Source organism: Heteronotia binoei, chromosome 3, assembly GCF_032191835.1.
Source record: "Heteronotia binoei isolate CCM8104 ecotype False Entrance Well chromosome 3, APGP_CSIRO_Hbin_v1, whole genome shotgun sequence".
Classification (NCBI taxonomy): Eukaryota; Metazoa; Chordata; class Lepidosauria; order Squamata; family Gekkonidae; genus Heteronotia; species Heteronotia binoei.
In genome coordinates this window covers 147,359,725-147,386,863 of record NC_083225.1, presented here as the reverse complement: position 1 = coordinate 147,386,863, position 27,139 = coordinate 147,359,725, and the positions used below count along the sequence as shown (strand labels likewise).

Below are 27,139 nucleotides of genomic sequence, written 5' to 3'. Positions count from 1 at the left end.
AGAGGGCTCACTCCAAATGCTATCATTGTGCCAGCAATTGTTGACTCAGCCTTCCAACCTTCTGAGGTCGGTATAATATGTACCCAGCTTGCTGGGGGGGGGGGGAGTGTAATGACCAGGGAAGGCAATGGCAAACCACCCCGTAAAAGGTCTGCCATGAAAACTTTGTGAAAACAGCGTCACCCCAGAGTCGAAAATGACTGGTGCTTCCACAGGGGACCTTTCCTAAATGGGGGGGGGGGGGAGATGAAGAAGAAGATAGAGGATATTGGATTTATATCCACTCCGAAGAGTCTCAGAGCGACAGGTGCCAAGGGATTTCTTCAAGGAGTCCTTGTACCTCTTCTTTGGTGCCCCTCTATTTCGATGGCCGGTGGAGAGTTCGCCATACAGGGCAATCTTGGGAAGGTGGTGGTTTTCCATCCTAGAAATATGCCATAGAATATGGAAATATGGATTTCAATATCCATAGAAATATGAGCAGCAGTAAAAATACTGTAACTAATAGGGCTATAATCCGATAAATGTGACTTTGTCCGATCAAAAAGGAAGTAGTACAAAACTAATTTCCCCTAGGCAAGAACAAAATCTTTCCCGTGAATAAGGAAGGTTTATAGCACTGACTGACTGACTTCAAAGCGACGGCTCTCTGCACTAAAAAGTATTACTGCAAGCCAATACTTTCGTCTTTTACTCTCGCTACAACAAACTGACACCCCCGCTCACCGATGACATTTATTGAAGCATCGCAACAAAGTTGGTTCTAGTCCCGTAAAGTATATACTTCAATACAGTTGTTGTCTTTAAGGTACTACAACACTCGTTTCGATCCCATTCAGTTGCACTCTCCTGCATACAAAAATCACCCATCAGGTTTGTTTCCCCCTTCACTGAGAGACGCCATTCTCCTAACAAGAGCTGAATATATATATATACTGGTGTTGCAAGCACGGGGGGGCGGGGTGGGGGGAGGGAGCAGGAAAGAATCGCGTACCCACCACCGGAATTTTGTTTCTAAATCCGCTTCTATTAGCTACGGCACGTACTGAAAGCGCCTGCGCACCTTTGCCTCTACGTGCGCCTGCGCATTCCAGTTTCTTCTACGGAAGCGCGTTCCCCTGCTCTTCGGTTGTAATGGTCCCGGCCGTCAGGTCGTGTGCGGACTGCGCATGCGTAGCGACCGGGCTCTAGCAGCCGCCGCCTTGGCTGCTTCCTTTCCTTTTTTGCCACGTACGGCGGCCACAGCAGCAAAGGGGCACCGGCGGTGGAAGAAGTGGGCTGTGAGGCGGGTGTCGCCCCCTTCGTTTCGTGGAGTAAGTGGACGAAGGGAACTGCTGACCTGGTTTGAATGGGAGAGGCCGACCTGTCGCCGGGAAGGGGGAGGAGACCCGGCGAGGGCGCCGTGAAACAGGTCTAGGCCGCTCCCCTCACCTCCCACTCGCGGTCCAGAAAAAGGTTCCCACTCGAGAGTTTCCACTTCCCCTTTGGGGCTCTTTCCCCGTAGAAGGCCTCTTCCAGGGGCTGATCCCTTTTAGCCTGTCAGCGGTGAAAGCAGCGAAGGAGGTGATAGTCTCTTGAAAAGGTGCAGCCTCATCGTGGCGTAAAGACTGGTCGTGGGTTAGAGCAGGCTTATCTGTAATAAAGGGTTTCCTTCTCCCTTCGGGCTTTCCCCAGGAAGAAGCGCAATTAAGTTGAGTCAGTCGGTGAAAATGGTCTCTGAAATTGTTTAACTCAGATGCTCATTCATGCTGGGCCTGCAGTCACAAATAAACATTGCCATAAAGGGTTAATTGTTACCATTTATTCCATAAAGAGTCGTAGAGAATGTGACCTTGAAACAGTTCATGGCACCCAATGTAGTAACCGTATCATGTAAGTTAAAATCTCTTTTAGTAGTAATTTGAAGGTTTTGTTTTAATGAGACTCCTTTGAAAGAAATTATCACCACGAGAGGGTAATCAATTTGATTTTTTGAGGTTGCCAAATATATTACCGTTGGGAGCTAGAAGTCTTAAGTATTCCTCCCCAAGCCAGACTTCTCTGAGACAATTTCTGTAAGGACCAAAACAGGTGATTCTGGGAATTTCATATGTGGTGCTTCCCAGTGGGCTTTCTTTTAAGCTGCCTGCTCTGATACAGACTGCAACTTCATTGCTGGGAGGCAGTTCTAACCTTCTCCCACACGGTGGTCCTGATCTGTTTCCTCAACCTGAAAGGGCCTTGTGAAACTGCTGGGATAAAGAAACAAGTTCTGATACAAATTCTATGTCTTTAGCCCCAAAAAACAGTTTTGTAGGAACTTTTCAGATCAGTGCATTCATTTGGGAACAAGCTTTAACCTTCTGGATTGTGGTTCCAGTCTGAATCGGGGTATCTGAAAACTTGTTTAAAAGGGGTTGGGGAAAAAGCACTAAAGAGCTTTGTTAATCTGTACCGAGTACCACCTTTCTTTTATATATTCTATTATTAGACTTGTTACATTATTAGTCCCCCCCCCACATTGTCTAGAAATACCTGTTAACTTTCAAATGTAACATTTTAAAAAGATGGTTATCAACTGGTTTAAAAATTACAGTATTTTTAGTTCTCCATTTCCTGCTACAATTTAGGTAGCGGTGGTGGTAATAAAAATACAGTAATTTTTTTGAAAGATGGATTAAACAAATGTTCCACTTCATTAGTTTATAAATTATTTGGTCATAGATGAATATATTATTGGAGCCAAAGAACAGTAAGCACAGCTTCGATGGAATGTTGCTTCTAAAACGAAATTGTAGTTTATGTCATCAGTATGCTAATGACATGCAGCCCTGTCTGTCTCATTTATCTGCTTGGGTCCTGCAGGTTCAGTGCTGCTCAGTGCAAGTGTGTTACCTAGTAGCTGCAAAGCTAGATTAAGAAAGTTAATTATTGATTTCTAAAGTCCTGAATAATTTGGCACCTATATATTTTTTTTTACATTCAGTTATGATCTTTCAAATAAGCTGCAAATTTCCCTCTTAAGTTTATAACCTGTGTTTCATGTTAGAAAATATTTAGAGTTATGGAGAAATTGCTGTTGACTTCCCCACAACTGTTGATGTTTTTTCTCAGGCATGCTAATTTTAGTCCAAGCTTGAACAGTTTCTGAAATTTTTATCTGACATTCATTTTAGAGTAAAGTAGGTTTGATATAACTCCTCCCTCCACCCCAAAATTCAGTATAGGACACGCACAATATTGATATATAAGTGTGTGCTCTGGGCTGTTGGAGTGGAATAGTTTGGGAACATAACTAACATTGGGGAGTTTAATCTATTTAGTGGATTGAAAGTTATGCATGTTCTGAAGACAAACTTAATTGCAGTTAAATCTGCACAAACCTATTGTGATTGGCGTTACAGAGTGTATAAGGAATCCCAGTTATAAACTACTGCCAACTATCCATGACATACAAATGTTGGTGTGTAGATTACCTAAAGGTACCCTCCCCTGGTTGGGGCAGTGATGCTCTGTATTCTTGGTGCTTCGGAGGCAACAGCAGGAGCGCTTCTGGAGTTCTGGCACCTGGGGTTTGGCCACTGTGTGACACAGCATGTTGGACTAAATAGGCCATTGGCCTGATCCATCATGGCTTTTCTTATGTTCTTATGTTTAATCTAGGTTTAAAATTCAGGTTAGTTTTCTATTCACTGACACCAGTTGACTTGTATAGCTGCATTAATACAGCATGAATGTCTCAAGTTGGTTTCTAGCTGGGATTTTTCATTGCATTTCATGCAGAAACGAGGAGGGATGAATGGAGGAGATAGATGTGTGTGTATAGACCCAGGAATGAGCCGCGTTCATGTTCATTTTAATTTAACTATAGTTAAGTTTGCTGTGGGAATGCAACTTTTTATTTGTTTATTGGATTCCTATCCTTCAAATCCCACCAAAGCAGGCTCAGGGCACGTTACAAACAGAATAAAATACAACGTGGTAGTTGCTTAGAAAAGCAAAATAGACAGTCATGTGAAAACCATGGTGGACTTACTCAAGTGATTAGGTTTTAAAAGTGTTCATCAAAGTATTAATATCACTTCAGGAATTATTAAATTAATTAAACCAAGTTGTTGTGCCTCTGCTTTGCTTGTTTGTAGGTTCAAGTAATACCTCGATTACTAATATTTGTGATGTTTTCAGTGCGCCAAAAGTTTTATTAAATTCTTCAAGCTTCAAAGCATATTGAGTGATGATACAATCTTTCTTTTTACAATCTCTCTTATATATATGTGTGTGTGTGTGTATGTGTGTATGCTAAGATGTCTTGTGTTCTGATGCAGATTGCATACATTGCTGCCTATTGTTCTGACTAATCAGCAGTGCATGGCGAACTGCTCATCTCCAGCTGAAAGTGAAAGGAAAAATCCAACCAGTAACTAAATCAGCAATTCAGAAAAGGTAATAATCACATTTGATACTTGGTGATGGTTCTGACAATTCCATATTTGGAGTAATGGTGTCTATTGCAAGCTGGGTATTTTTGAGCCAACATAAAGATGCACATTCTTTGGAGTTGAACAAACTCCATCATATTTTGGTATAAATTTTCTAGGAGAGATAGAATTGATCATGCTTTTGGATACACTAGTGGGTTAATGCTGGATTGCATGTCATAATAATCCTTTAAAAGGGAGGTGAGATTATAAAGATATAGTTTTTCACCCCCACCCCTAGTGCCTTGAGAACCCTTAGAACTGTATTTTAGTGATATATATCTTGTGCATGTGAACATACATGCTGTCTTTCTCTGCAGTGTTGAAGAACATTTTTTGTCTGTCTCCCCCAGTCTTAAACCCTTTTATTAGTTTCAGGGGAAGTACTAACAATCTGTTCTGTTTCTAAGAGCTCTGTGAGAAGGCAGCAGATCACCATGAATGGTCAACTGGATTTGAGTGGAAAGCTTATCATTAAAGCTCAACTGGGCGATGATATCAGAAGAATTCCCATTCACAATGAGGACATCACTTATGATGAATTAGTTCTGATGATGCAGAGAGTATTCAGAGGGAAACTTCTGAGTAATGATGAAGTTACAATAAAATACAAAGATGAAGGTACGCTTTTCCTCCAAACTATTGATGTGGGCTAAGAAATTTTTGAAGTGTTTTTCAGCTTGATGTAACATTTTATCAGATTTGAGCATGACATTGGTATTTTGTCGGGATAAGACACAACAGGAAATAGAGGCTCGACTGTATGGAGCAGATCTGTGCATATTACCTTGCATTTCTGTGTTGCAGATATCTTGTGTGTGTGATAGTGCGGTGTAATGACAATGCTGTTTTAAGTAATATTATCAGTATGGTGGAGGCAGCCTCATTGCTAAGCTCTTTACTTTGGATGTTCATAAATAAATAACCTTAAAGCATTTCCCAGCAAAACTTACTTTCAGTATCAGCTAGACTCAGCAGTCAGATTAAAAGAAGAGTGCCCAGGCAGAGACAAATGGTGCATATTAAAGATGGTGTTTAATAAAGATTATGTGTTACAGGCAAGGTGATGATTACAGACTATAAGGAGAGCATCCTTGTACAGACATGGGGGTATGCAGGGATTTTATACAGGCTAATACCCGTGTCCTGAATATTGAATAACAAGCAGTCTAGTGCCTGTCTGGTCTGACCCAGGCAGTCTGCCTGTTTACTCCTTATCAGAACTCAGCTATATATTTACAGTACTCATCACAGCTAGCTGGTAATTGGCCTTGGCAGATCACAGCCTACTACAGAGCAAAAGAGGGCAAATAAAAGGCAAATGTGGCATTAGTGAATATTTTTGACTCCTTGCCATATAGTGGTCTTCTATATGTACATCAGTGACACATACATATTGATAGGGGCCTGGAGTTGCCTTAAGGAAAAGGATTCCACTCAGTGTTTGAAATAGTCCAGGGTAGACGGCTGGCTTGGAGAACAAAGAAATGGTGCCTCCACTAAGGGAGTCTGGATGCCAAAAACTATATTACAGTAATCTTTAATGTTGTCTGATCTTTCTGAGATTTGATTTTGAAAGCAGTGGAGAAAACTCCAAGCTTTCTAACCTTTATATGTATATTTTTAATAAATAGCTTCTTCTGGTGTTTGCCATAGGGAATTTTAAAAGCATCGCTTACATTTCTGTGTTTGAATGCTTGTTTTGTAGAAGGCCTTGATCAGTTTTCTTTGGTTGTTGGAATCCCACTCATTTTTTCAGCCTTCAGAGTTTCACATTTAATGACCACATTTTCTAATTATTGCTTCCACAAAACCTAACATCTTCATAGTTTTTAACCAGTTTAGTGTAGTGGTTAAGAGTGTCGCATTACTATCTAGAAGACCCAGGCTTGAAGAATCCCATGGAAGCAAACCAGGATTGGGGAAGCATTTGTGAATTGTGCCTACATGCACAATCCTTGTTTCCTATGTAAAAAACTCCATGCAAGTTATCTTACAGTATCACATACAATATTACATAAATATTACATAAATGTAAGTTATTCTACAGTATCAGGAACTTAAGTTTGACTAGTAAAAAAAAAGCTGAGTTTTTGAGAATAAAAATAGAGCCAAGGTTTTGAGGAGTAAGTATTGACTGGAACTGATACAGTGGGAATTACACATTGGTCTACATATTACAGACTGCTTGAAGCTTTTACATCAGTTCACATCTCAGAGAATATTGGTTGGCATCCCTGTCTCAGTGGAAGAGTGTGGACTACAAATTAATTATTTTCAAATTTGGATGTGTGTGCAGTGACTATGATTGATTTTCATATTTAGAGAATACTTTAGCATCATTTCTTGCAAATTAATTTTGAACAGTGCTTGGATATTTAGACATTTTAATATTAAATGATATTTATGTATTCATAAATTCTGAGTTAGTAATTTCATCACGGTAGGTTTGCTTGCATCTTACATTACAGGCAATGGCTTAATGGGTTAAGGCAGTGGACACCAACCTTTTTGGCACCAGGGACCGGTTTTGTGGAAGACAATTTTTCTATGAACTGTGGGGGCAGCAGCGCTGGGGGTTTTGCCACTCCAGGCTGCCCCCCACGCCGCATCCCTGCTCCCCGTGGGGGTCTTTAAATGAGAAACTGGGGCTGTTTCTGCCTCCCTCTCCCATTTAAAGACCTCCATCGATCAGCTGATCGGTGGAGGTCTATATATATGGTTGCCAAATCCCTTGCAGCCTCTGGCTATTGCATCATAGAGTTTTCCCTCCCAAATGGCTAGAGAGTCTGGAAACACCTAGAGTGGACGCCGCGTGACATCACCGACTCAATGATTTCACTTCCGGGTGATGTCTTCACGCCAGTGACGTCGGGGGAGGTTCCTCCTGCTGGCCCAAAGTAGGCCGACGGGTTGGGAACCTCCCAGGTGGGGGAATCCTTACCTGGACCAGGGGCTTGGCAACCCGATCTATATTTAAGGGGTAGGCTAAGGACACAGCAGCGCTGCTCCTTCTGCCGGCTCGGAACCCTGCAAAGGGAGGCAGTGTTGGAGTGAGGCCATGCCGCCTCTTTAGTCCGGGGCTGTTCTGCCTCACTCTGTGGCCTGGTTACTAGCAGGCAATAGACCGGTACCGGTCCATGGCTCAGTGGTTGGGAACCCCTGGGTTAAGGGATGAAAAAACCTAATGGGTTAAAGGATGAAAAAACAAACCAATGGTGCCGTTAGAATAAATTTTATTCTCTCTGTGTGTCCTGATGCATTTCACTAAAGGCTTCTTCAGGGAGGTCTACAACGTTTTAAAGTGTCAGTATTATTCCCCGTCAGCCAGCCTTTCTTTTTGTATGAATTACGTACTGTGCTGTTCTAGCCTTCTTTTACTTTTGTGTTATATTTATTTGATTTTTCACTGCTATTTCTCCATCTGAGTTATGCTTATGTTTGGTAATGGGTTGGTAATGATTATACATGCTGATTATCACAGGCTGCCTCTGATCTGAGATGCTCACATGAATGAAGAATGCTTGTTGGGAGAGTGGTATAGTGCTTTCCTGGCTGTGCCTCTAATACTCTGAAACTTTCTCCTCAGGCAGGGGTAGGGAATGTTGGCTCTCCAGATGTTTTTTTTGCTTACAACTCCCATCAGCCCCAGCCATTGGCCATACTGGCTGGGGCTGATGGGAGTTGTAGGCAAAAAACATCTGGAGAGCCAGCATTCCCTACCCCTGTCCCCAGGATATACTGACCTTGCTCTGTTGTTTTTGTGTTCTGTTTTAGAGAGCATTTTATTATGGTGAGAATTACTGTATTTTTCGGACCATAAGACGTACACCCCCCCCAAAAAAAAGTGGGGGGGAAAGTGTGTGTGTCTTATGGAGCGAAGGGACGATAGACGTACCTTCCTCGGGGGGGGTGGGTGATCTGCTGCCTCCGCCTCCGATCCCGGCGCTTCCCCCGCGCCTGCCTGTTTGCCTGGCTCCAGCTCTGCTCCCACCAAGCGCTGGGATCGCTCCACGCTGCCCCCACCGCAAACCCAGCGCTTCGCGAGCACTGGCTGCAGAGGGGACAGCGTGCTTCCTCCGTGCCAGTCTGCCTGGCTCCAGCTCTGAAGCTTACAGCAAGCGCCAGGATCGCTCCTTCCGCCCTCCGATCCCGGCGCTTGTTGTAAGCATCAGAGCTGGAGCCAGGCAGACAGGCACGGAGGAAGCACGCCGCCCCCTCCACAGCTGGCGCTCGCGAAGCGCTGGGTTTGCGGAGAGGGCGGGTGCTTCCTCCGTCTGCCTGGCTCCAGCTCTGATGCTTACAGCAAGCACCAGGATCGGAGAGCGGAGGGAGCGATCCTGGCGCTTGCTGTAAGCGTCAGAGCTGGAGCCAGGCAGACTGGCATGGAGGAAGCACGCTGCTCCCTCCGCAGTCGGTGCTCGCGAAGCGCTGGGTTTGCAGTGGGGGCAGTGTGGAGCGATCCCAGCGCTTGCTGGAAGCAGAGCTGGAGCCAGGCAGGCAGGCGTGGGGGAAGCGCCGGGATCAGAGGCGGAGGCAGCGAATCGCCCCCCAGGAGGAAGGTGCATCCTATGGTCCGGAGCGCCTTATGGACCGAAAAATACGGTAATTGATTCCCTGGAAAGGGCTCTTTTGTTGCATGTATTAAACATTCTGGTTGTATTTTATTGCTGTTTTTATGGTTGATTGTGGTTTTAGCAGCTGCTTAATTATAATTTTGTAGCTTTTTAGGTGGTAAATATTTTCCTTCCAAACTTGTGTCTTTAACATGCCTCCAATACAATTTTGGTAGAAATGTGGATTGGAAATCTTCAAAATATATATTTTTTCAGTGTACTTAATCCCTATTAAAATTGGAACGTGTTGTGTTTTAAACATATATATCCATAACAAAGAGTATGGGTAAAGATGTACCATTAACTTTACTTTGGGCGCCTTTGTCACTAGAAATGGGCATGTGACTCTTGCTACTAGCTGTTTTCTGGTTTCAATTTTGGACTTGAGCTGTTGGACACATGAGGGTGTGTATTTGTCTTGCTGCTAGTTCTTTTCCTTTAATTTTTCTTTCCATTTCTAGATTGGCTCCAGTATTTTGTTGTGTAAACTATTTCAAACTATTTAAAATGACCTGTTATATGAAACAAGGGATTTTGTCATATGCATTAGATCTGATTCCTGATTCTTTTAAATTAACAGATGGAGATCTTATAACGATTTTTGATAGCTCAGATCTTTCCTTTGCCATTCAGTGCAGTAGGATACTGAAGCTGACACTCTTTGGTAGGTATAAATGCTTTTGAAGTCATTTGACCTTTCTTATTCTAGAAGGATATATCAGAGGCTCTTCTTTACTGTCCTTCCTTGATAGTAATTTTTTATTTACAATTCTGTGGCAATAAGGAAAGGCAAACTGTTTTCCTCCTCTGTATAAGTTTATTAAATTTTAAATGGCCAAGTTGTGAACTGTATGGAGAATTGACTAGATTAAGGTTCTATGATCTGTGAGATGCTTCCTTTAAATTCTTTCTGTAAAGACAGGGTCTTCTGAAATCAGTTCTTGTGCAACAAAAGCTCATTGACGTATGCATTTCACAGTTAATGGGCAGCCAAGGCCTCTAGAATCCAATCAGGTGAAATACCTCCGCCGAGAACTGATAGAACTTCGTAACAAAGTGAACCGTTTGTTGGATTGCTTAGAGCCACCTGCTGAGCCAGGACTTTCTACCAGCCTCCCTGAAAATGGTAAGTTATCAACAACTGGCATTATCAAAGAATTGCTGTAAATTTTGCTACTCATTGTGTCCATGCATTTGCAACCATCTTGTGTTCCCAGGCATCCTTTTTGCATTTTACCTGTGCTGTCAGAACTGGAGAGTTGCTTAATGTTGTAACACTGATGTTCCTTACTTTTTAAATGTCTAAATGGGGCTTATGCAAAGGGGCTGAGTAAAAATCCAGGCTTCTTTGGATTCAGTTAGAAACGAGGAGTCGTGTATGAAATATGAGGCAAACATTGCATTAAGTGCTCTTAAAAATGATATTTGCTTAAATTCTTTAATGTTGGTTCCTTTGGTATGAGGGGATGAATCTACCTGTTTAATTTGTATATGAGTAGGTCTTATTTAATGTTAATGATAGGTCATTCATAGTGTCGCTGTAAGTCAGAATCATCTTCACGGCACTTAATGCACACACAGGTCTTATTTAAACATATTTCCCCTCCTCCCTTCAACTATATGCTTGAGAAGAGGTTGGACTTGGGTTTTTCAGTCCCTCAGCTGAGAGAAGAGCTGGTACCAGCCTGGGGATCTTGAATGAATGCTGAGAAGTGCACCTGATATGAAGTTCTATGTGTGCCGTGCATAGCTAATAGGAGCTTAACTATCCCCATAGTTAACTAATCCAACAAACTGTTGAATAGTTTCTCAGGTGTCTACTCATATGGTAAGTGTGAAATCTTGGAATCATACACGGCTGCCATCTGGTGCAGTAGCTTGTATATGCAGGGCACTTCTCATTTTTTAATTTGAGACAGAAATGTTCTTTGTGCACTGTTGGAAAAACATGAGGAGGGGATGTGGCTCAATGGTGAATCATCTGCTTGGCATGCAGAAGGTCCCAGGTTCAATACTTGGCATTTCTAGCTAAAAGGATTAGGGGTAGGTGAAGGGAAAGACCTCTGTCCAGAATGCCGGCAAGTTGCAGCCAGTCTGAATAGACAGTACTAACCCTGATGGACTAGTGATCTGATTCAGAATAGGGCAGCTTCATATGTATTCACACAAATGCAGAGCATTTCACTTTGATAGATGAACATAGAAAAGTCCTGGTAACATGGAGAGAGTAGGATGTATGAATTGTCATAATGTTCTGGGTTAAACAAGCAGTATTAAAAAAAAAATCTCACGTTACTTCCTGTCTCAGATGACACACTGAATAGAACAAACAAGCTGCATTTAGCATTTGAAACGCTCTTATGCAGCTGGTAAGATCTTTTCATTGCCTTTTCCCTCCCAAATCTGGATCCTACTTCCCATCGTGCCCCTGTATGCAGGTGATAATGGTTCTGTTTTCTCTATTTGGTTGGGATCCAAAAAGTGTCATGTAATTTTAGTGCCCATTAAAGGGCTTTATTTACGATTTCCACTATTTTAGGAGGTAGTTTGTTTGTTTTAGAAACTTGAGGGGCAGCAAAGTTTAAGTTAATGGTGTGTATCTAGCATTCTGCTGAGCACAGCTAAGGAGTCTTTCTCCAGCTTAAGTGATGGTTTTGCTGGAGAAACAGCTAGTTAAGTTTGGGGAAGGCTTCAGAATGTGTTGACAGGAATGGTGGGACCCATGCCGGTTTTCTTGTATTGGCCAGTGCTGTTGTTTACTTCATGAGGTTATACAGCATCAGTATGCTTCATCTAGCTACTTTCAAGTTTAAATTCAAAGCCAGTTGTCTTACGATTTTTTCTTTAACTTTTGCCGTAAGTAAGCCTAGAATTGGCATTGGTTGCTAAAGACTTCTGTAGGTCTTTTTGCCCTAAATGGGAACTTTCTGTACAAAACAGCAAAAGCTAATTTGAATGAAGAATCATTGAATGTTTTAATAGAGCTTATAGGGAAGACTTCAGTAATTAATTGGGTTGTCAAGTGTTCTTGGTTACATCTCATTTGAAAATGACCTGGTTAGAACGGTTTCATGGCAAATCTCATATCCCTTCCAGTGAACTATTCAGGATGATGACAACAAATGCAATCATTCTAATAATCAGTCATCAGGATAGATGTTCACTAACTATTACAGTGTTCTTGTCTTTCCTCTGTCATCTTATATGTAATTTTTACACAGTGTTAAGGGAGAAATGGATCTTAAAATAGTTCCAATTATTGCTGTTTCTTCAAAGTAATCTGACCTTTTGTTGGCCTGAACAAAGCAAACTCGACATGTCACGTCTGTTCATTTGACTGAACTCTTGAACCAAAATGAAATCATGAGTTGGTATGCACCCAATTGTAGTGTTACAGACCTCTTTGGATTTTGTGAATTCTACCATTTCTTAAAAAAATCTAATCTTTCTGTATCAAAAGTAATATATCAGTAGATGGCAAAATATGTGATGTGGCCCTTGATGAAGCTAATGATTTTGTGATAGCCCCTGAAAGGAACTGTTACACATGTCAAAGCTAAGCATCTAAAAGTTTCCTTGTGTTTTGCAGAAGCTGCAGATGGGAGGGAAGACAAGCTTGCTACCGCTGACTCTGCTGTCAAGCCATCTACTCAAGTTATAGCAGCAAGTATGTCTGCTTTTGATCCATTAAAAAATCAGGATGAAATCAACAAAAATGTCATGTCAGCATTTGGGCTGACAGATGATCAGGTGTCTGGTAAGAATATACATTTTATTGAAAACCTTGTTAAAATTTGAACTTTACAGAATCATAGATCATGAGGATCTGATCACGTGAATGAGAGAAACTAGAGAGGAGTGCAGGATTTTTTAGTTAAAGTATTTGTACTGGTTAAGTAATCTACCTTGCTATTAATGATCAGTGTTTGTGACCATTGTGAGTAGTGTAGCATCTCTGCATCCTTGTCAGTCACACAACTCTCTTTGGTTAGTGGCATCTTCTTGAGGGTAGTTTTCAGTGAACCCCAGAAGTGTCTGGTTCAGCAAACATTCACTGGATACCTCAAATATTCTGAATTTCAGCTCACATTTCCTATATTTCTTAGTTGATATGGCATATTTATGGTGGTCTTCTGCTGAGTGTCCAATATGTATTACTTGTTCAAAAATTATGTTGTGTTGTTCCATCATTTTAAGTATTAAAGGCAGCTTTAAAAATTATCTGAATTGGTATAAAATGTCAGCAGCTTAAAAAACAATGGCAAGTGTTTAGAGAACTGCCAAGAATAGATTGATTGGATAGAAACCTTGTTTAAAAGATTATACTAGCTGAATGTATTGGGAAGAGATTCCTTAACTGGGGCACCATCATAGAGAAGTCTCTGTCTCTACTATCTGCTACCTAACTTCAGAAAGCAGAGTTGTCCGAAAAAGAGGCTCTAGCTTGGAACACAGACATGTTTACATAAGAAAAGGTTACTCCTTAGCTACCCCAGTTCCGGATAATTTAGAATTTCATAGAGAAAAACTTTGGCTGATGGAAATATTACTGCATTTTATAATGCACTATTACCATGGATAACTATATTAAACCAGTGGCTAAATGTGGTTTTTGTAGTATTTTGAATATATTTTGAGACTATAATTCTTTTGTTGGAGCCTAGTACAGATCAATAATAGCTCAGAAGCCAGGAGGTAGATTCTAAATACAGTATTTTAGGTTTTTAAAAATGTCTTAACTCCTCATTCAGAATTAGCTGTACCTGGCTAGGAAGCTCCCTGTTATATGAAATATGTGATGCTATATGTTATGTAAATAGTGATACATAGCTGATACAATATCACTGAACGAATGAAGTAGGATTCAAAACTGTGATCTGGCAACTGACATGTACATGTAAACTGTTGAGAAATTTAACTTAGTTTCAGCTTCTTGATAAGTGCCACCTTTTCACAGCATTTCACAGTACATAATAAGTTGCTTATCTTTGAAGTAGAGCAGATCACAGTGTATTTGATAGCTTGAACTGATAGACACAGTGTTCTTAAGGGGAAAATGGGAGTTCTGGCCACATTTATTTTGAACAGATTACTTGAATGCAGTGTAAGCCCTGTGAGAGGCAAGACAAGTGTGTCATAGCTGTCCACATGGATTGTACTTTAATGAACAATGAAAATAGATATAATCATCAGAGGAAGCAGTCAGAAGGCCACTTCACCACACTGTCAGCTGTTGCAGCGTTTGAATTTGGGTTGTGCAAACCTCACCCTCAGATTCTATTCTTGGGGGCTGTCTTCTCTTTGGCTCCATATAATGATGGTTTCTGTAGAGTAGACGTGTGAAGGCCAGGGGTAAAAAAATGGAAACATTCCAGAGAAGGGGCACAATTCCCCCTCCCCCCCTGCAACAACAAAAACATTGTGAACCAAATGGAGGGAAAATAAAATTGTGTGTGAGCAGTATTTTTATTTTCATTTTTAAAACAAGAGTTTACGTATTCAAAATGAGTAATATGAAATATGTTATGTAACCTCCTGATTTAGGTTAGCAATGCCTATGTATGCTGTACATACACAACACATTTTCAAGGATGCATTTATTTAAATGTGGATAAAAAATGTGGATAATTTTGGTAACAATATGCTGTTTGGTGACAAACTGTTGAAGAGTTCAGTGCTTTCAGTGTTAGCAAGTTTGATACCCAAATAAAATATGCTTTGTCCTTTTGACTTTATGTCACAAGTTTTTATTTTATTTTTCCTGCCTTTCAGTTGACCAAAATGATATATTTACCATTCTGCTTGTGGAAAATGAAGGCATTTACTTTGGCATATTTCTGGAACTTAAGAATAGTAAAATATAGCTAATCAGGACAATTTTATATGCTGTGAGTTATAAATAATACATTCTGTATTTTTAAAGCAACAATATTTGTTTTGGTTTGAGAGGAAAATAAGTATTACATCTGTTTCACTTTTTCCCTAAAACTATTTTTTATGGGAGAAAAAGAGTTTTTCCCAATGGTTTCAGCATTTCTGCAAATTTTATGCTTCTGCAGAATGAATAATTGTCCCCACAGGGCCTAGCATGGGGCTACCTGTGATCTGACTTAGGATGGGTTACTAGGGCTTTTTTATTTTGTAGCAGGAACTCCTTTGCATATTAGGTCACACACCCCTGAGGGAGCCAATTCTTCTGGAGCTTACAGGGCTCTTCTTACAGGGCCTACTGTAAGCTCTTGGAGGATTGGCTACATCAGGCATGTGTGGCCTAATATGTAAAGGAGTTCCTGCTACAAAAACAGCCTTATGGGTTACAAAATACAGGTATAATAGAAACTTTAAAAGCTGTTCTGGTGGAGGTAGGGAGAGGATGTGTATTGTTCTTGGTTCAGGCTAACACATCCTGGTAACAGCCCGGCATACTTTGCACTTTCGTTTGCACTGCTGAAAACTCAGCTACTGCTTGAAGCCATTCAAAATTATTTGCATCAGAGATTGGTGTTCCTGTGTCTTCCTTGAACAAGCACATTCTGTGCAATTACAGTTTTGCAACATTAACTCCAGATTTCAAAAAAAAGTCAAGTTAATTCTTCACTTCTATAAACTGATGGAGAAGTGACTCCACCTTCCCCATTCTCCCAGCAGTTCTCTGAAGTGTCCTCCAAAACATTTTTTCTGATGGGTGGTGACCCTCTTGCAAAAATAAATCATGTGACAGAAGGGGCTGCAATAAAGACAAAAAACTGAATGAAACTGCTCTCCTTTGCTCTTCTGTGGATTTTCATCATTCTCATAAGAGCATGGAATGACAATTTTGTCCAGTTTCACCATCCTTATTGCAGCTATCTGATCTGTATGGTACATTGTTCGTGAGGTGCAGAGGCTTCTGAAGGGATAGAGGTTTGCAGGTAGCTATGCTTGGAAAAGCTATAGGGGAAACTGGGGAAGGTTAGGATTCAACCTGTAGTGTAACATAGTAGGAGCACTAATGTCATTGAAGTGTTGTGAATGTCTTTGTCTTGCTATAATATATGCTAAATTAGACCACAGTTTTGCAGTTTTCCTTTCCTTTTCCTTATTGTTTTTATTAGAATTAGGTAGTCACTTACAGTGACAAAGTAAACAGTATGAAGATACACCAAGTATGTATATTAAACTGGATCACAGTCCCACAGAATTCTTATATTCATTTTGAACATCAGGCACCGTTCTAGTTGTCATGAACATTGTGAAGTCATCTTTGTGTTAATAGGCAGCTCCGCTTCCCAGCTATGCACTAAATTATGCCTCTGCAACAGTTATTTTAATACATTTTGAATCAGATGTCCAGATTTCTTCTTTCAGTTAAAGTAGCATCTAAACAGCAAACAGAAGCTGAACAGATTAAAGGAAATTAATTTTTTTTCCTACCAGGCCAGTTGCTGATCTCCCAATAAAATGCATAAGACCAAAGACTATTTAAAAAAAATCATGTTTTGTAACAAAACTAATAGCTTCAAATTCTAGATTGCATACTAAAGGATATGGGTAAGCATTTCAGATATTGAAACTTAAAGGTGATGCCTCCAGTGCTAGGAATGAGACTTTATTAGACTTCTGTTTTTGTACTGATTTTTAGAATGTTACAAAAGAAAGAATGTTCTTTTTTCTTTCCCAGGACCACCCAGTGCCCCTGTAGATGAGCGTGCGGGAACGCCTGATAGTATCACTTCTTCATCTTCTGTACCTCATCCACCTGGTGTTCAACCACAGCAGCCATCATATGGAGGACCTCAGCCGCAAACTGGTCAAATGGAAGGTGAGCAATCAGTGTACCTGTTAACTTGCTTTGTATGTGTGTGCCCCACCCAAATCTCCTGGTATGTGACCTTGGATTCTACTAGAAGATGGATATAGTACCCCCCCTTTAACTTCAAACCTCTCTTCAAACTTGGTTTTCCCAACCCAGACTTTAGCTCAACCCTGTTAATTTTGATTCCCTACAATAACCAACCCTCCATATGTGTAACTGCATGTGCTTAAATTTGTCTGTTGCTTACTTTTCTTCCCTCCTTTCCTCCCTTTGTTGTCTTTCCCATGGTTGAAACTTAGACTGAAAGCTCCTTGAGGGCAGGGACTGTCTTTGTTTTTTTAATTGTCACTAAATTTATAAGGTGTCATGAGTGTTGGTGATGCTGTCTAAATTATGGTAATCCAAAAGTCTTCTTGAACAGCTTTAGCACAGTGGGCACTGAGTAAAGGATACATACGGTTTATGTGTAGCTTATTTCACATTCGTAAGAGCCCAAGTTTTAAAACACTAGGTGGTGCTACAGTGTTGAGAATCACAAGCAAGGCTGCAGTTCTATTAAAAAGAAAGCTATTTTGCAATATCATATTTCAATGTTTGAAAGAATCACAGTGATGCAAGCAAAGCCTATTGCACTTAGCCAATGCTACCAGGTTGTTTGTTTGAGCATCAGAAGTATGTGCCATTAAACAGATGTTCTTGAATAATGAAATCCAGCTATAGACCTATGGATTTGTACATATAGAACTTTGTTTTCCATAACAAATTTCCAGAGTAAATGCCAATTTACTAGGTGATAAAAAGCTATAAAGTAGGAATCTGCCTCAAGTTTATAATATTAAATTTACAGTTTAAAGACAGTATTCATTAAGGGCATACAAAATGAATGATCAGCTGTACATCGTAGGAGAGTGACTTTGTCATGAACCACCTCCCCAGCACTTCCCTTAGTTTTCTCTACTCTCAGGGTCACCCTAGAAATTTAACACCTACAAACTGGGGAGGGGTCATGGAAGGGGTTTCTTAACTTTTTCCCAGTCCCCACTATACTCAGCCTCTACTGGCTAGCTCAGCCAGGGAGCTACTCAAGGAAACATTGTCTACCAGCCCTCTTGGTAGTCTGCCACCACTACCTTTACAGACAAATCCCAGGAGGGAGAAAAGGAGAACCCCCACCTGGTTCTGCTTGCAGAGAGAGTCAGCAGCCCTGCCCTAAGGCCAACACAGGCTGCTTCCCCCACCCAGAAGATTGGTTAGACGGATAAAGATAACTAAGGTCAAGGTCACCAGATCCCTGGAGAGCTCTAACAGGCAACACATAGAACCAGCACCATTAACAAAATAAGGCTTTTTATTGTTTTAACAAAAAGCAGTCATAAGGATAAAATAAACATTAAGGCAGTGCAAAATTAAAATAAAAACATAATATAAACACCTAACTAGGCATTCCCAGACAGGCAGTACATTATCATGTGAACAAATACAGTCTTGGCATTCTAGCCAGCAATCTTCCAGCAACCTACAAAAGAAAGAATGGTCAAAGAGAGTGGCAAGCTGGCAAGGCTTTCTCTCACCTCCACACTTAGCCCTTGGGCTAGTGCAGAATTATAGCAATCCTGCCTTCACTGTCGTTCCGGACCGACCAATGAGAGACGGGGACTAATCAGGATGACATAGCAGATCTTGACAGCTCACCTAGGCTCTCAGCTGTCCAAGCCAATTAAGCCAGACATGTGTTCTTTCACCTTCCACGTTGACCCTAATTAGTGTAACCTAACAGGTGAAGGGAATCAAAGCTTCTTGTTTACACAGCCCAGTTCTTAAAGGAGACCTTCCCCACTTGTCAAAAGTGCACAGCTACAAGGCCATGAGACTGATTAAGGGTTAGGGATCATGACAAAGGCCGAGGCCAGAAGGCCTTTATAATAATAATAATAATAATAAATTTTATTTCTATCCCGCCCTCCCCGCCTAGGCGGCTCAGGGCGGCTAACAACATTTCAAACAATTAACATAGATAGATAAAACTTTACATTTAACAATTAAAATTTTTAAACATAAAAACCAGTCAATTAAATTGAAATTAAAATACATAGTTCAAATTGTATTAAATGTATCTGGCAGCAATAAAATTGTTTGGCGCTGGTTCTGCCAGTTTAAGTGGTTCCATGATCGTATTATGGATGGCGGCTCTTTATTCCAAGCAACTCAGCAGTTGGTATCAGTATAAGCTTGTCTGAAAAGGGCGGTCTTGCAGGCCTGCGGAACTGGTCAAGGTTCCGCAGGGCCCGCACTTCCTCCGGAAGCTGGTTCCACAGTGCAGGAGCCGCGGCTGAAAAGGCCCGTGTTCTGGTATTTTTAAGTTTGACCTCTCTCGGCCCAGGGATGGTCATTTTGTTTTTACCCACTGACCTCAGTGCCCTCTGGGGTTCATGTGGGGAGAGACGGTCCCTTAGGTAGGCTGGTCCTCGGCCATATAGGGCTTTAAAGGTAATAACCAACACTTTGTACTGGACTCGGTAGGTAATTGGCAGCCAGTGCAGTGTAAAGTATGCACTTTACATACAGACTTACACGTAAAAGGACAAGGACTGCAAAGTTTCATCTCATTCTACCTTTTCTCTAAACACACGATTCCTATCTAGGGGAAACCTTCCATTCAACACTACATTGTCTTAGTTCACATACCTTTTCTATTGATGAAACAGTATCCAAATCAATTCAATTTATTGCATTAGCACATATTGCCATAGCATCAAACAACCAGATTCAGCAATAAAACAAAAGAAACAAGAAGAGAGAGGAAAACAAAACAGAATACCTCGTGCCTTAATACAATAAGATACAATAAAACTCAATTTTAAAAACCAGATATAAAATTTAAAACATCAGAAAAAAATTAACCAGTACCACACTAGTAAGCTACCCAGAATAATAATAATGAACAATTAGTGTGGTACAGTCTTCATTTTCTTTTCCATAATGCCAGTCATGAATCTTGCAACTTGGAGGGTAATATGTCTATCTCTGTCAGACAGCAAGAAGACTAGTTTCTCCTGATTTGACTTACCAGAAAGAGAAGATAAAATACGATCCAGAAACCTATTCTGTTCAATCTTAAAATTAGGACAATAAAATAGGGAGTGATAAAGGTCCTCAATGGATGCTAGGTCACAAGTACAAACTCTTTCCTGAAAAGGAATTTGCCTAAACCGGCCTTCACTGGCCAGTATTGGCAGTAAATCAAAGCGAGCCCTCGTGAAGGCTTTCCGGTGCTTAAAGTTCGTCAAATTTACAAAATATGGGGAAAGTAACGGAAGCGACAAGGGCAGCTGGCTATAAATCACAGAAGTTTTCAGTTCGCCTATAATTCCCCTATCGGCTTGGATAGATTGGTCTATCAACCTTTGCTTAACCAAGGATTTAGCAATATCAAACCCAAGGGAGCCCAGGGAATCAACTGAAAACCCAAGCTTAGCCACTATTTCCAAAATAAAACTGCGCCACGATCTATCCTTCATTTCCCCATATGCCAAAATTAACAGCACCTTCATGTACATCACCTTCCTGGAGATCCTGCCCCAGGAGCTGAGCTCTCCCGCCAGCCGCCTGCCCAAAGTTCTGGCCCTGCTCCTGGGCTTTGCTGCCATTGCTGGCCTGCGGCTCCTGGCCTGAGGTGGCTGCCGGGGAGGGGGGCGGGACCTCGCCTTGCGACAAGACAGCGGTTTCAAGGCCCTTCCTGCCTGTGGCCCATCCCACCCTTGCTGCAAATCTGAGGGGGGCGGGGGGGGACCAGAGAGCCACTCTCCTCAGAGCAGCCTTTACAGGCAGACTAAGTGGGATTCAGGACAGATCAGTCACTTTTTAAATGCTCTTACTACTATAAGGGGAGGGCCTGTCACTGTGTTGGGCCCTTAGACGTTTTTATTAAAGCTATCTTGCTGCTTTGTAAGATAATTTTTTTTTTCAAAATCTTCACTCTTTTTTCTTTACTTTCCCGCACCAACATGACTACTGAAAGGCCACTGTCCTTCCAGACAGAGGGAATAAACCAGTGAGAGTGAAAATCTTTTTTAGTTCGTGTGTATGTATGTCTGGGTTTTTTATTGTTGGCTTGTTTCAATCATACCTTGAGGAGAGCTGCTCATGAGGCAGGTAAGGTTGAAGTACTAATACTTTTTAAAATTAAAGTTTTTAAATTTAAATTGGTAGGCCAGATATATCAACAGTATCCACAACAGGCTGGATATCCTGCTCAGCAGCCCCAAGCACAGCCTCAGCAGCAATACGGTATGCAGTATCCAGGTAAGCAGGTGGTAGGTACTTCAGACTTGCTGTGGGGACAGTGTGATTGCCTAGCTGCTACTTCAAGAGGTGACCCTTATTTCCCTGTTCTTTCATTCCCACAGTTATAGGAATCAGACTTCATTGATCTCTCAGTGCTGCACTGGAATTTATTATGACTGCTCAAGAGACCTCAGAGCTTTTTTTCCATTTCTTTGATACCCAACATCTAGGTGCCCTTCTGACTTAGAAGCATCTACAGGAGTGCTGCTTTTCACTGGGGCAATCCGCCAGTGGATGCAGATCATGTTTGAATGTTGTAACCACATAGATGAAAATTATTAGATGGGTCTCTTGAGCATGATTGATAAAATCACATTTGTATCGGTCATGCAGTTACCATTGTGGTTGCATCATTCACACGTAGCTGAATGGGAAAGTGGCTTCCTTATCCGTAGAGGGCACCTTGTTAAACATGAATATTAAAGATTTCATATTGAATTGTAATCCATAGCCATTCAGTCCTATCAGTTCTTGGAGGGGATTCTGCTTGACAGTGTGTATTTAGGATGGGCCAATAGAATGCATTGTTACAAAGCTGGTTGCTTCCCCCGCCCCCCAGTTAACCTGAGGGTCAACAAAAGAAAACGCCTGTTTTGTTCACTGTCCCCTTATTGGCCTCTAAAAAGCATCTGGAATGCCTCAGCTATAGTGAAACTTCTCAGATACTATCTTAAACTGTTAAATAAGTTGCGTGAGCTGTCAAGAAATTTGATACTTTTCTTTGGAACAAACCTTGTATTGATGTGTTTACATTTGCCTTGAACACTGGATTATTGTAGTCATTAATATAAACATATGTGTAGATTTATGTCATTACCAAAACTTTTTTTGAGGCCTGACCTCCCACAAAAGTGAAGTAATATAGCTGCTGTATTTGCTAATGGAAGAAACTAACTTTGTGAGAATGTTCACATATGTTGTCACTAGGATTAAAAGGCCTCTGCTTTGTTGATAGCAGAGTAGGTTTTGTTTCTCTCCATCCCCACTTGTTGGGTGTCCTTAGTATGGTTCTTTCTAGCCACACAGAGGAAAGCTGCAAGTTTGGTGCTCCGGTTTTAGAAAGGTTTGGTTCCATAGTAAATTTTGAGCCCAAGTTCCAGGTGAGTTCAAAATTTACTCCAATGCATTCTTGAGTCCTGTCTTTCTGTATTCAGGGTTATGCCTTTTAATAATTTTTATGTATCTGGTGTTTAATGCTAACAGGATTCCAGTCAATGGAGAGGTTTCATTGCAAGTAGCTGCAGGTGTGTTTCATGCTAGAGATAAATGGAGATATCAATTTGTACAGGATTTATTTTACTTCGTCACATCAGTCTGTCTTTAAAGCCAGTTCTAATACATCAGGCTTGTTAGCAGCCTAGTGCATTTATCAGCCTCTCTTTACCTTTGCAACCGGTGTCCACATTAAAAGATAAGCAAATTATCAAATTAGTTGTTTCAGACTCTGAATAAAGCAAAGGTTGAATTTGTATGAATTTGTAATTATATCATGGAAATATATTCAGTGATCTCACGTACAAAATATTAAAAACTTGTCTTCAATCTGCTACTTTCAAATAATGGAAATCTTGATTCATGTTGTATTTAAAGTAAACCTGATACTAAAAGCAGTAATCTTCTCTCCCCCCAACCCAGTTTTCCTCTGGAAATGGTCTTAAGATTGGTTCACATATGCATGGAAGTAATTTGATTTGTAGATCTCCTGTTTCTTACCATGTGAATTTACTTCACTGATAATCTTTATATTTAACCTTTTGTCAAGTTATAAGAACAAAATCTGCCTGTGGCGATTGCTCATTCATACAGGCAAAATCAGCACTCCATGCTGTAAATCCTGTGAGATTCAGCCTTTAGAACACTGCTGTTCGAGAATGCTCCCACTCTTACGGATCAAAACCAGTTTGTGTGTATTCAAGGTGCAGAAACTGCAAGTGGTGGTGTTTCCCCCTCAGCTGCGCATAATGTATTCTTCTTAGCCTTTGCCAGGAACATTTGTCTTTATGAACATAGTCATATTACAGAGTGTACAAAGCAGTTTGCTCTGTCTCCATTTCACCTGTTCATTTCAATCTCTCAGCAGGCTACAGCCAACAGACTGCTCCTCAACAAGCGCAGCAGTTCCAAGGATACAATCAGCAAACATCACAGGCTCCAGCTCCAGGGTTTCCTGGCCAGGCTCAGCAGCTGCCGGCTCAGCCTCCCCAACAGTACCAGGCAAGCTCCTATCCTCCACAGAACTACACCACACAAGCTTCCCAGTCTGCCAATTACAGCGTGCCCCCAGCTTCTCAGCCTGGAATGGCTCCAAGCCAGCCAGGGGCCTATCAACCAAGACCAGGCTTCACACCACCACCTGGAACTACTATGACCCCTCCTCCTAGTGGTCCTAATCCATATGCACGCAACCGTCCTCCCTTTGGCCAGGCCTATACCCAGCCTGGTCCTGGCTATCGATAAGGAAGCTGTTCTGTTGAAAGGTCCCCAGTAAATCCAAGCAGCTGCTGATGTTGTTCCATCCATATAGACTCCAAGATTCTTTAATTGGTACTGAAATATAAAAACTAATGAAAAGCAGAATATTCTTCGGCATCACTATTACTGCTTAATTTGTTGGAATAAATGACCAAATGAATCTTGTTTCCTGCTTTAAACTGTATTGGCTTTCTAGTTTAATACTGGTTCCTTTGGAAACACTACCTAAATGTTTGTAAAGTAATGACATTCTAGCTTGCCATATTGAACTGCTGGGTAAAAATCTAGCTGGCTTATTTGGCTTGTTTTTACTAAAACAATGATGTACTAAATTAGGTCCAGTTGTTAAAAATAGATGTATAAATTGTAACATGCACACTGAAATTGAATAAAACATTCAAACCATCATTTGATTGCTTTGTCGCTGAGCAGTATGTCATACATATTATGTCATCTTATAGTTGTTTTCCCTTAAAATGGTGCTGATTCACATAGCCCTATCTTTTCAGTAGGAATTCATGTGCATTCAGTGATCACACAAATTGCTGAATAAGTTCATCCATTCAGAATGCCGTGATGAGAGCAGATCCAGGAAAAACAATAATTTGAAAAGGAGAGGGAGATGTTAGGCTGTTGGTAAAGTCTCCTCTTGGAAGATGAGACAGGCATCCTCCACAACTAGAAAAGCACGAATGCCTTAAGTGCTTTGTCCAGACCAAAATAGTTAACTGCTCTATTCCAGTGCAGAGGGAACTTAAGTTCTCACTGTGTTCAGATCCTCATGCACTTTGTGTATTCCATTTATTTACTTTATTTATCCCCCACTTTTTGCCCCAGTGGGGACCCAAAGCAGCTCACACCATTTTCCTCTTCTCCATACATATCTGCTCTGTCAGAATGAAATGGTCTTTTGGGACCTTGTGAAAGTGAGTGTGACTAAAGCTTTTAAAATGGAATTCTTGGGGCCAGTCCTTCCCCATACATGCCCAGAGGGATCATCATGGGATGTAACAGTGCCTTGTTTTTAACCCTTTTCCTTCTTAGTGTATGCTCAGAGGAGAAAGGGTGCAACAGTGATTAGGGAGATACAAGACCTTTTCCCATAGATACACATGGGGCAGGAGAGACCACACCTCTGATATTCAGAGCAGTAGGTCAATGTATAACCTTTAAACCATCTGAAAATCTTGTAGGTGGCTCTTTGGAAATCTCTTCAGGCAAGAAAATACAATGTTTGTAGTGGGATGAGACCACACAAGATGAAGGGTGGTGGAGAGCGAAAGTTCTTCTGCCAAGTACTCCTACAACAAATGCTATTCTGGTGCTCTACTGAATGGAGTGCACCACGGTAATCATATGTGGGCCGCTGGCTGCAACCCTGCAAGAATTGCATGAAGATGCCAATTATATATAAAACAGTTGTACGCCAAATCCTAGGAACCCTTCCTAAGGAGTTTTTTTTAAAGCCTTGTAACTATTTTCAGTACATGTAGTTCTGCTAATTGAAATGGTGAGTGATGCTGAATGATGCCGATAATATATTTATGATTAAAAATACTTTATTAAGAGTACAGTGTACCTGCAATGTACTTAAAAGAAATTCTCTTATAAACAGCCCATCCACTATTCCTTGTGTTCCTTTTTATATCTTAATACATTGAATAAACACCTTTAAAACCTACATCTCTTATATATATATATAGAATGTTTAAATGTTTAAGCAGTACAAATAAAGCACTTTGGGAAGGACTGAGCTACTGTATTTTTAAAACAGTCTTAACATAGCCATTCTACAAAGCAGATCACATTACTTTTCAATTTTATATAAATTTTAAAAATATAATCAAGTTAGGTGGTTTTGTATGCTTTGGAGGTAAATTACTGTACACCTATTTCATTAACATCTTCATTGATCTATATTGTACTCAAAATTCCATGATCATTGATTTGCTAGAGCACATGTAAGCCTGCTTATTCTTAATTTGACAGTGTCTTGGCTGCTGCTTATGTACTGTGTCACTTATGAGTGGTGTGTGTGTGTTAACAGCTTTCTGTGGAAGCAATGAGTGAGAAAAGATTTAACCTCTTGTATGTATTTTTGAGAGGAAAAGCTGTGCTTGAAAGATGCACATGCCCTTCATAAGTGATAATGGTACCTCATACTTGGGTACCCATACTAGAGGAAGAAACATGGAAAACTGATCTTATATTTGGCTGGATTAGTCTTGTACTTATTTTCTACCTAATTTAATATTTTTGGGAACTGTTAAAATTGTTAAGGAGTAGTTAAACTTCATTGAGACAAATTTACAGAACTTATCACTATAGTGTTAGTTTTTATGGGGCAAAAGTAAATGGCGCATAAGCCATTGGCAGCAAATTCCAGACAAGGAGGAATGATGACTTGAAGAGTGGTCCTTTGCACTGTGGTCTCACTTGCTTTTGCCACAGTGTCAAAGCTAAGGATGCATGGCTACAGAACCCCTTATCAGCAACCAAATTAAGTGTTTCACCCCAAGATAGTTTCTGTTCCAAGTAGTAAAGAAGACTGTGCCATTCAGCAGCTGCAGATGTATGGTAAAGGAGTAATCTCTGTGACTCCAGAATTGACAATCCCCTGCTGTATTTGTAAAACTACATTGATTGCAGAATATATGGATACAAGATCTCTTCACCACCATCAATTTTCCAGAGTTTTGAATAAAAGAAAAAACAAACATTGTCTTCCTTAGGATAAGATTGGAAACATACCAAACTACCATGACTGAATAATTTAAGAGTACCTCAAAAGAGCAAGAAACCAGAACATGAACTTAGGCAATATATATAACTGCAATTCAGAATATAACCATTTGTTCACTTTTTTGTTAAAAGGTGCCTTAGTGTCAAAAAAAAGGATAAATAATAAACTACATCTTTCACAATAGATGGTACCATAAGACACTAGTAGGGAGCCAGCTTCCCAAGACATTACTTTAGGACATGTTCTAAGTTCTAACTCCTACAAAAGATCCATAAATCTGGGCAACTGTTAAGCAGATAATGCTCTTAAATAGTAAACACAATATCTGTTACTAGGTTTCAGTATGACAAATATAATACCATGACATGTTTGTCACTGAAGTTTGTCTTGTGTTGTTCATAGCTGGATATAGTCCATCAGCATTCAGTTCATTTCTTGTTCTACCATTTCCCAGGTATTGTAGTTCCACATTCATACCAGTGAACATAGTTAGTGTGAGTTGCAGCTCCTATTTTTCCAAACTTGACAGGCTCCTGTCGAAAAGCTCTGAAAAACCCTGGTAGATCAAAATGGAGCAGGGGGAGAAGATGTGGAGTTCAGTGTCAGCATAACAGGGTCTGAATAATACAATTTCAGGGGTACAGCTGACAGGCAGGTAAAATGCACCAGAGGCTTGTGGCTCCTATGCTGGTCCTCTGGCGCAATCAAGATC

The 27,139-nt window shown here is 40.7% G+C and overlaps 2 protein-coding genes across 9 annotated transcripts in view; one reads left to right on the top strand and one right to left on the bottom strand.

Moving 5' to 3' along the window:
- The first annotated feature begins 1,083 nt into the window (after positions 1 to 1,083).
- On the top strand, positions 1,084 to 24,092 carry TFG (trafficking from ER to golgi regulator). Of its 5 annotated transcripts, none has more exons than XM_060234575.1 (9): positions 1,084 to 1,313; positions 4,305 to 4,422; positions 4,868 to 5,078; positions 9,654 to 9,737; positions 10,053 to 10,199; positions 12,663 to 12,830; positions 16,734 to 16,874; positions 21,078 to 21,170; positions 23,290 to 24,092. In XM_060234575.1, exons 3-9 carry the CDS (start codon positions 4,895 to 4,897, stop codon positions 23,667 to 23,669), a joined length of 1,197 nt encoding a protein of 398 aa, XP_060090558.1. In that variant the 5' UTR covers positions 1,084 to 1,313; positions 4,305 to 4,422; positions 4,868 to 4,894; the 3' UTR covers positions 23,670 to 24,092. The 5 variants fall into 5 exon arrangements, with proteins under 5 accessions (XP_060090558.1, XP_060090562.1, XP_060090560.1 ...); XM_060234579.1 differs by having other exon boundaries at positions 1,108 to 1,313; positions 12,663 to 12,740; positions 23,293 to 24,092; XM_060234577.1 differs by having other exon boundaries at positions 1,108 to 1,313; positions 12,663 to 12,740.
- A 1,133-nt stretch (positions 24,093 to 25,225) lies between these two features.
- Positions 25,226 to 27,139, bottom strand: part of ABI3BP (ABI family member 3 binding protein) — a 251,823-nt gene continuing 249,909 nt past the window's right edge. For all 4 annotated transcript variants that reach the window (XM_060234570.1, XM_060234572.1, XM_060234573.1 and 1 more), the window contains one exon: positions 25,226 to 26,983. In XM_060234570.1, coding sequence (XP_060090553.1) covers positions 26,868 to 26,983 — 116 coding nt within the window. In that variant the 3' untranslated portion in view covers positions 25,226 to 26,867. The remainder of the gene's footprint in view (positions 26,984 to 27,139) is intronic.

What these genes read in the sequence shown, in the direction of transcription:
- TFG (XM_060234575.1), top strand. Translation starts at nt 4,895, where the DNA reads ATGAATGGTCAACTGGATTTGAGTGGAAAGCTTATCATTAAAGCTCAA. An exon ending in AATAAAATACAAAGATGAAG is followed by an intron (nt 5,079 to 9,653) that starts GTACGCTTTTCC and finishes TTAAATTAACAG; the next exon opens with ATGGAGATCTTATAACGATT. An exon ending in ACTGAAGCTGACACTCTTTG is followed by an intron (nt 9,738 to 10,052) that starts GTAGGTATAAAT and finishes TGCATTTCACAG; the next exon opens with TTAATGGGCAGCCAAGGCCT.